Source organism: Procambarus clarkii, chromosome 19 (genome assembly GCF_040958095.1).
Source record: "Procambarus clarkii isolate CNS0578487 chromosome 19, FALCON_Pclarkii_2.0, whole genome shotgun sequence".
Lineage (NCBI taxonomy): Eukaryota > Metazoa > Arthropoda > Malacostraca > Decapoda > Cambaridae > Procambarus > Procambarus clarkii.
In genome coordinates this window covers 36305849-36315936 of record NC_091168.1, presented here as the reverse complement: position 1 = coordinate 36315936, position 10088 = coordinate 36305849, and the positions used below count along the sequence as shown (strand labels likewise).

At 49.0% G+C, this 10088-nt stretch overlaps 1 protein-coding gene across 1 annotated transcript in view; it reads left to right on the top strand.

Moving 5' to 3' along the window:
- Positions 1-1084, top strand: part of LOC123757671 (mucin-2-like) — a 36888-nt gene extending 35804 nt beyond the window's left edge. The window contains exon 2 of the mRNA XM_069327467.1: positions 1-1084. This exon is cut by the window's left edge and continues 1949 nt beyond it. Coding sequence (XP_069183568.1) covers positions 1-1084 — 1084 coding nt within the window.
- The last annotated feature ends 9004 nt before the right edge of the window (positions 1085-10088 follow it).

Sequence of the window (10088 nt, the reverse complement as noted above, 5' to 3'; positions counted from 1 at the left end):
CTCTCCCACGCCCACGGTCGCCACTGACTCTCCCACACCCACGGTCGTCACTGGCTCTCCCACACCCACGGTCGTCACTCTCCCACACCCACGGTGGTCACTCTCCCACACCCACGGTCGTCACTGGCTCTCCCACACCCACGGTCGTCACTGGCTCTCCCACACCCACGGTCATCACTGGCTCTCCCACACCCACGGTCATCACTGGCTCTCCCACACCCACGGTCATCACTGGCTCTCCCACACCCACGGTCATCACTGGCTCTCCCACACCCACGGTCATCACTGGCTCTCCCACACCCACGGTCATCACTGGCTCTCCCACGCCCACGGTCATCACTGGCTCTCCCACACCCACGGTCATCACTGGCTCTCCCACGCCCACGGTCATCACTGGCTCTCCCACGCCCACGGTCATCTCTCCCACACCCATGGTCGTCACTCTCCCACGCCCACAGTCGTCACTGGCTCTCCCACGCCCACGGTCGTCACTGGCTCTCCCACACCCACGGTCATCACTGGCTCTCCCACGCCCACGGTCGTCACTGACTCTCCCACACCCACGGTCATCACTGGCTCTCCCACACCCACGGTCATCACTGGCTCTCCCACACCCACGGTCATCACTGGCTCTCCCACACCCACGGTCATCACTGGCTCTCCCACACCCACGGTCATCACTGGCTCTCCCACGCCCACGGTCATCACTGGCTCTCCCACGCCCACGGTCATCACTGGCTCTCCCACACCCACGGTCATCACTGGCTCTCCCACACCCACGGTCATCTCTCCCACACCCATGGTCGTCACTCTCCCACGCCCACAGTCGTCACTGGCTCTCCCACACCCACGGTCATCACTGGCTCTCCCACACCCACGGTCATCACTGGCTCTCCCACACCCACGGTCATCACTGGCTCTCCCACACCCACGGACATCACTGGCTCTCCCACACCCACGGTCATCACTGGCTCTCCCACACCCACGGTCATCACTGGCTCTCCCACACCCACGGTCATCACTGGCTCTCCCACACCCACGGTCTTCACTGGCTCTCCCAAACCCACGGTCTTCATTCATTTAAAGAAAAAGCAACAATTGAATATAGTTTCTCAGTAGCATCTCTTATGAACCCCTCCCTGACCTTGTGTGGCAGTGCACAATAGCAAGTTGTATTTACATATTCGTACGTTGAAACGTGTATACAGTCTTATGTAGTGTATTGTAACCATGGTATATATGTGTGCTTCAGCGTAGAGTTTAGACCTATTGTCTTGTGTATGGCCCTCTGTCCTGTTTGACAGTAAATACCAGCATTATCCTCACTTTAATAAGATCTAATTGAATTCCTCAGATTAGGCAATATTGTAAATCATTTTTGTCAATGAAGATGTTAATAATAATAAATGTATGTATCCAGCTTCCACCTGTGTCCTCTGGTCCTGCCTCATCTGTGTCTCCAGCTTCCACCTGTGTCCTCTGGTCTTGCCTCATCTGTGTATCCAGCTTCCACCTGTGTCCTCTGGTCCTGTTTCATCTGTCTCCAGCTTCCACCTGTGTCCTCTGGTCCTGCCTCATCTGTGTCTCCAGCTTCCACCTGTGTCCTCTGGTCCTGCCTCATCTGTGTATCCAGCTTCCACCTGTGTCCTCTGGTCCTGTTTCATCTGTCTCCAGCTTCCACCTGTGTCCTCTGGTCCTGCCTCATCTGTGTCTCCAGCTTCCACCTGTGTCCTCTGGTCCTGCCTCATCTGTGTCTCCAGCTTCCACCTGTGTCCTCTGGTCCTGCCTCATCTGTGTCTCCAGCTTCCACCTGTGTCCTCTGGTCCTGCCTCATCTGTGTATCCAGCTTCCACCTGTGTCCTCTGGTCCTGTTTCATCTGTCTCCAGCTTCCACCTGTGTCCTCTGGTCCTGCCTCATCTGTGTCTCCAGCTTCCACCTGTGTCCTCTGGTCCTGCCTCATCTGTGTATCCAGCTTCCACCTGTGTCCTCTGGTCCTGTTTCATCTGTCTCCAGCTTCCACCTGTGTCCTCTGGTCCTGCCTCATCTGTGTCTCCAGCTTCCACCCGTGTCCTTTGGTCCCATCGTTTTGAACGTAACGGTGGACTCTGTCCACCCCATCAATTAGCTTTGGTATCTGTTACGTTGTTATCATGTCTCCTCTCATCCCCCCTTTCCCTCAGCCTGGTATGTCTGAGCACTCTCGGCTGTTTACCGTAGGAGAGTTCCCTCTGCTCATAGAGAAATTGTTTCAACATTTTTCCTATGATCTAAATCAACCCATTTTCATACTAAATTTACTGATAATGGTATTCAATGGACACAAGCGGGACTTTTAGACGGTTACAAATGTATGCTTTTGGCAACAGATGAGTGTTTGTGTTATTTGGTTAGTTAAGACATTTTAAGTGCGTACACTCCTGGGGTAACTGTTAAACATCGTGAAGTTGTTGGAGGCGATGAGTCGCAATAACGTGGCTAAAATACGACTTGAGAATGGTCCAGGACGGAGCGAAACGTCGTCGTCCCTTCACCTTCTAGTGAAGTTGTTGTTTAGTTAGAGTTGATTTGTTTTTGTATTGAGGCTGCTATTTTCTCCCCTGATGCCATGTACCGTGTCCGATACACTATGCGGGTTGGGGGCTTTACAAGAATGTAAAAACATCAATGCTTTGTACTCTCATAAACTTAATGTACCTTCTTGTATATAAATCAATAATAATAATTAAATAAATGCATGACTAACCTTCCTCTGAGATGGGAATATTCGATGAAGCTGTAGCTAGTTTTTGACCTACATTGTGTAGTCTTTCATCTAGAATATTGGGGCCACCATATTGCTCTATATACTTAGGCTTGTTAATAAAAAAGAAAAAAATCCTTCAGCCGTGTTTGTTCAAGCTGCGGCCGGCCCCAACCCATATTTGCCTGAATTTACCTGAGGGCCACTAGTGATAGTGGCCTCGACGAGGACAGGAAGCCGACAGCTTGTCAAAGGTATATCCCCCCCATTTGCCTTGATGATCTTTTCCAGTTGTGCTTTAAAATTTTGGTTTATTTCTATATTTACGGCTTCGGCAGGTAGGCGGTTCCATGGGTTTATAACCCTGGGGGTGAAAAAGCATCTGTTCTTAGTCCTACATTTGGGTTTGTTGAGCTTGACATATATATATATTCCCGGTTTCTTCCCATATTCTCGGTTTCTTCCCATATTCCCGGTTTCTTCCCATATTCCCGGTTTCTTCCCATATTCCCGTTTTCTGTAGTCTTGTCACTTGCTCATTCACTGTCAGTTCCCTTCTTATGTGACTAGTAATTTAGGTAGATTTTTGCTTTGATAGCAATATCGTCCTCATAACTTAATTCTGATACTCTCCTTATATTTATGTATTTGTTCCTTGCTCTGTTGCGTCTATTCCTGTTGTCCTCTGTTACTTCCTCTACTCCTGTTGTCCTCTGTTACTTCCTCTATTCCTGTTGTCCTCTGTTACTTCCTCTACTCCTGTTGTCCTCTGTTACTTCCTCTACTCCTGTTGTCCTCTGTTACTTCCTCTACTCCTGTTGTCCTCTGTTACTTCCTCTACTCCTGTTGTCCTCTGTTACTTCCTCTACTCCTGTTGTCCTCTGTTACTTCCTCTACTCCTGTTGTCCTCTGTTACTTCCTCTACTCCTGTTGTCCTCTGTTACTTCCTCTACTCCTGTTGTCCTCTGTTACTTCCTCTACTCCTGTTGTCCTCTGTTACTTCCTCTACTCCTGTTGTCCTCTGTTACTTCCTCTACTCCCTCCTGCTTCTCAGTTTTGCTTCCTGACACTGTCTATTAAACCATGGGTTACTCCCTCCTTCCTTTTTCCTTACCGTTGGAACAGAACTCTTTGGCTTCATTGCATTGACCAGGTCCATCATATCTTGGACTGTTTTTCCTCTAAGTTCTTCCTCCCACTGCAATTCTCCCAGATAGTCCCTTATCCTCTTGTAATCCCCTTTCCTGTAGTTTACTCTCCTTGCACCGTGGTCACAATTCTAAGCTTGATAGTGTAGTCAAAGACTAGGACACAATAGTCACTGGCTCCTAGTGGTATTTCATGGTTTTTTTTTTTTTTTGAGATATATACAAAAGTTGTTACATTCTTGTACAGCCACTAGTACGCGTAGCGTTTCGGGCAGGTCCCTGGAATACGATCCCCGCCGCGAAAAATCGTTGTTACAACCAAGTACACATTTTACTGTTGAGTTAAACAGAGGCTACAGTTAAGGATTTGCGCCCAGTAAATCCTCCCCGGCCAGGATACGAACCCATGACAAAGCGATCGCGGAACGCCAGGCGAGTGTCTTACCACTACACCACGGAGACTGATGTTCGTAATATCTTCCTCATTCTGGGTGAAAATCAGGTCTAATAGGCTCGGTGTATCCCCTCCTCCTTCCCTTGTCTTCCTGCACATGTTGTGTTAGGAAATTCCTATAACTACCACTAATTTTGCTCCCCGTAATAGGGATTTCTTGACTCCCAATTGATCTCAATTAAGTCCCCCATGGCCAGTAGTTTTGCTCTCATTATGTGTATTGTTGATGCCTTCTGCAGTTCATCTATGCATGCCTTGTTGTCATTATATTCGCGCCTGGGTCTTCTTCTGTTTGGGAAGGGATTGTAGTTTATCAAGATCACAATCCTTTTCCCATCTGCTGTCATAGCCGGTCGGCCGAGCGGACAGCATGCTGGACTTGTGATCCTGTGGTCCTGGGTTCGATCCCAGGCGCCGGCGAGAAACAATGGGCAGAGTTTCTTTCACCCTGTGCCCCTGTTACCTAGCAGTAAAATAGGTACCTGGGTGTTAGTCAGCTGTCACGGGCTGCTTCCTGGGGGTGGAGGCCTGGTCGAGGACCGGGCCGCGGGGACACTAAAAAGCCCCGAAATCATCTCAAGATAACCTCAAGATAGTCCCAAGTCCAGAGCTTATGTTTCCATTAGTTCTCTGACTTTCTAGTTCCTCAAACTTCCATTTTATTCTGCTTTATTAGGAGTGCCACCCTCCCCCCCCCTTCCTCTGTCTCCTTTCTTTCCTTATCACTTGGTATCCTCCTGGTAAAATTGCACCAAGAGATCATATCATTTACTTCAATTTCCACTACTGTAATTTCGTCGGGATCTGTTTCGCTAACCCTTTCTTTTATTTTCTCGGTTTTATTGGATACCTCATCAGCATTGGTGTACCAAACCTTGAGACCCTTCTTTGAAACTGTTACCAGAGTTAATTTAGCTCATTTGACTTAGTGTGTGTGTGTTGACTTAGTGTGTGTGTGTGTTGCCTTAGTGTGTGTGTTGCCTTAGTGTGTGTGTTGCCTTAGTGTGTGTGTGTGTTGCCTTAGTGCAGCAGGTGAAAGACGGATGCAGTCTTATCTGCAATGAGTGGTTGTGAGATGTGAAGTTCTCGGGAATAAAGAGGAGGATGAGAGGCAGAGGGGGGCTATGGGAGACAGGGGTCTAGGGGGTAGATGGGGGTCTGGGCAACTAACTAGGGGGTTGTCTGAAGTGAATAGTGGGTCTGAGAGGTAGGCTATATGTGGGTGAGGGTGTGTGATAGTGTGTGCGTGTCCATGGTGTGAAGATTACCAAGCTCAGAAATATTTCTCAAAAGCGGCCTTATCCATTTTAATTAAACTTGGTAGGCGGTTTGTGTGATGACCGAGGATGTATTAAATTGAGATAATGCTGTTCAAAGGCCGAGGTCAAAGGCTGAGGTCAAAGCTTTACACACCCAGCTGAAGGTATTACCTCGGGGGGGGGGGGGGTTACAATATCCAAGACAAACGCCAGTTCAACGTCCAACGTCACGAAACGTTTATTTAACGTTCGTAACGATTCTACGTCGAAGCGACACTACTCTGAAATATTGTGGCCACTGGGATCTGTTATGAACAATCGTACACAGAGCAAATATTGTCGGTCATTCTGGTGGTCGATATGTTTTGGTGATGGGCTTAAGGCCTATCAACCTCTGGAGGGTTACAAAGCCCACCACAATACCTCACTCACCAACCAGTAAGCATATTTTAGTCTTGAACATTGTCCAGGACTAAAATAAACTTTGTATATGCATATACACATTTCGGTGTATGTGTATAAACAATGTTTACCCAGTTCTTGAGATGCACATCGTTCCGGAATCTTTCCCGTGTTTCTATGCTAATATAGTCATCCATCCGCGGCGTCTCCTGCAGTAGCTCAATATTTGCAGAGGTTCCGTTGTTGCACGTTGGTGAAAATCCGAAAGTTATGTTGTTGTATAAAAAGTTGCGTTTTGAGCAGCTGAGCATTGTGCCCTCTCTAGGCCCAATGGATCGGGTGGATCTTCGTCTTGATAAATTACAATATATAACTCGTATGTCCAAACGTCGAAGATGACAGAGTCTGTCAGTCTCTGTCTCTGCTCATTTTATTTTTATTCAGCGCCCTACAAATCTCTGGATATTACATTCATAAACCTTTATCGTAACCACCAGTCTACAGGCTTGTATGTCCCTGACCTTTGACCTCGGAGTCCCTCTGACCTTGGTCGGTGAACCCTGACATTCGACCCTTAACCTCTGACCTCAGACGAGTTGCTCTACAGCTGAGGCTAAGGGCCTTGTTAGCTCGGCTTCCCGTTTTCACTTCAAGTAGTGAAGGAAAATGAGGGTCTTAATCGTTATTTAATTTCGTGAAGCGACGGTTAAAGTGAGAATATTTCTGTGTTTCTGAAATATTATAACGAATCTTTAATTATTTATTAAGTATACATATTGCCTTCACTAACTACCCAGCGATTCTAACGAGGGAACGTTGAAGCCAATTCCTGCCGTTCACCAATAGGGAAAGTTTAAGGTAGAAATCTAGGCAAACCTATTTATTTATAATATATTTCATTGTGGCGGCGGGACAGGAAGCCTGTGTGTATTCAAATACATTCATATACATGTGTGTATTCAACACCACAAGAAGCTGACTAACTACTGAGTACCTGCTTACTGCTAGGTGAACAGTGGCATTAGGTAAAAAGAAATATGCCCGACCATTTATGTCTCGCCAGGGATTCGAACCCGGAATTCTGGATATTGTGTCGACAACGAACCAAGCTGTACTGCCGGGATCCCAAGATTTAAATCTATCATCGAACATGTAACCCAACTTGGCCTAACCCAGTTAAACCGTGTTTATCCTAGCGTGTCTGCCTATCCTAGCGTGTCTGCCTATCCTAGCGTGTCTGCTTATCCTAGCGTGTCTGCCTATCCTAGCGTGCCTGCTTATCCTAGCGTGTCTGCCTATCCTAGCGTGCCTGCTTATCCTAGCGTGCCTGCTTATCCTAGCGTGTCTGCTTATCCTAGCGTGTCTGCTTATCCTAGCGTGTCTGCTTATCCTAGCGTGTCTGCCTATCCTAGCGTGTCTGCCAATCCTAGCGTGTCTGCCTATCCTAGCGTGTCTGCTTATCCTAGCGTGTCTGCCTATCCTAGCGTGTCTCCTTATCCTAGCGTGTCTGCCTATCCTAGCGTGTCTGCTTATCCTAGCGTGTCTGCCTATCCTAGCGTGTCTGCCTATCCTAGCGTGTCTGCTTATCCTAGCATGTCTGCCTATCCTAGCGTGTCTGCTTATCCTAGCGTGTCTGCTTATCCTAGCGTGTCTGCTTATCCTAGCGTGTCTGCCTATCCTAGCGTGTCTGCCAATCCTAGCGTGTCTGCCTATCCTAGCGTGTCTGCTTATCCTAGCGTGTCTGCCTATCCTAGCGTGTCTGCTTATCCTAGCGTGTCTGCCTATCCTAGCGTGTCTGCCTATCCTAGCGTGTCTGCTTATCCTAGCATGTCTGCCTATCCTAGCGTGTCTGCCTATCCTAGCGTGTCTGCCTATCCTAGCGTGTCTGCCTATCCTAGCGTGTCTGCCTATCCTAGCGTGTCTGCCTATCCTAGCGTGTCTGCCTGTCCTAGCGTGCCTGCCTGTCCTAGCGTGCCTGCCTATCCTAGCATTCCTGCCTGTCCTAGCGTGCCTGCCTGACCTAGCGTGCCTGCCTGTCCTAGCGTGCCTGCCTGTCCTAGCGTGCCTGCCTGTCCTAGCGTGCCTGCCTATCCTAGCGTGCCTGCCTATCCTAGCGTGCCTGCCTATCCTAGCGTGCCTGCCTGTCCTAGCGTGCCAGCCTGTCCTAGCGTGCCTGCCTGTCCTAGCGTGCCTGCCTGTCCTAGCGTGCCTGCCTATCCTAGCGTGTCTGCCTGTCCTAGCGTGCCTGCCTATCCTAGCGTGTCTGCCTGTCCTAGCGTGCCTGCCTGTCCTAGCGTGCCTGCCTGTCCTAGCGTGCCTGCCTGTCCTAGCGTGCCTGCCTATCCTAGCGTGCCTGCCTATCCTAGCGTGTCTGCCTATCCTAGCGTGTCTGCCTATCCTAGCGTGTCTGCCTGTCCTAGCGTGCCTGCCTGTCCTAGCGTGCCAGCCTGTCCTAGCGTGCCTGCCTGTCCTAGCGTGCCTGCCTATCCTAGCATTCCTGCCTGTCCTAGCGTGCCTGCCTGTCCTAGCGTGCCTGCCTGTCCTAGCGTGCCTGCCTGTCCTAGCGTGCCTGCCTATCCTAGCGTGCCTGCCTATCCTAGCGTGCCTGCCTATCATAGCGTGTCTGCCTATCCTAGCGTGTCTGCCTATCCTAGCGTGCCTGCCTATCCTAGCTTGTTCATAACAACCTGTCCTCTTTATAAAACGCCGCATTTTAACGTATACTCTTCCTTAGGCCAAAAATTGACGTACTGAAAAATGATAGCGGCCCGCAAAATTCACAAACTGTCCCGTTTTCTGTCTTGGGTCCTCTGGTAGGTTTGGAAGTCATTTTAATACGACAGTTTCTTGCCGATGGGAAACCTTAGGAGGACGGGCTGGCTTTCGCGCGGTATTCGTGACTGAAACGTGCTTGTACTTACCTAGTTGTGCTTGCGGGGGTTGAGCTTTGGCTCTTTGGTCCCGCCTCTCAACTGTCAGTCAACTAATGTACAGGTTCCCGAGTCTATTGGGCTCTATCATATCTACACTTGAAACTGTGTATGGAGTCAGCCTCCGCCACATCACTTCCTAATGCATTCCATTTGTCTACTACTCTGACACTGAAAAAATTCTTTCTAACGTCTCTATGGTTCATTTGGGCACTCAATATCCACCTGTGTCCCCTTGTCGAAGGGCTTACGACAGGCTCCCGTCGTGCGGAATTTATCAACAAGTAGTTTAGCTATTTTGGAATATTTACAAAATCTGGGCTTTTGGTTCATTTACATAAAGAACGAATCAATATTTACGGTTTCCAACGACCCATAAATTGGGTGTATACCGCGGGTCCCTTTGTCACAGACGCTCCCTAGTCATTATCAAGGAGCTAGACGCAGTCTCTGGTAATCAAATATGTGTAGAGGGTTGTAGAGTCGAGGGGAAAGTGTCGGCATTGAACACGAGAATGTGTCATTATTACCATCGTACTGTGATCAGGCATACCCACTTGGGGGTCTCTGGACGGATCAAAAAAACAAAACGTGAGCACCCCATTTGTTTTGGTTGTCAGAAGAGGTGAATTGTTCTATTATTGTCCCCATTATTGACTGTTTATACTCCCCCGCCACCCATATTTATTGCTTCTATGTTAAAGATTGGCCACCTGGAACAAGATGTTCCAAGTAACACGGGCTATGGTGAGCCTGTACATAGTTATGTATTGCTTGTATTCCCTCTTCCTGTATTTACTGTTTATGATCTTGGTGTACATTTGATTGGTTTAGTATTTTTTTTTTAACAAATATCGTGTTTGAGCCTAACACTCTTGTCCCTCTTCCCCCAGGCGCTGATGTGCTTAGGAATGTGCTTCCGTCTCGACGTCCTCCCATCTCGACGTCCTCCCATCTCGACGTCCTCCCATCTCGACGTCCTCCCATCTCGACGTCCTCCCATCTCGACGTCCTTCCGTCTCGACGTCCTCCCGTCTCGACGTCCTTCCGTCTCGACGTCCTCCCCTCTCGACGTCCTTCCGTCTCGACGTCCTCCCGTCTCGACGTCCTCCCCTCTCGACGTCCTCCCCTCTCGACGTCCTCCCGTCTCGACG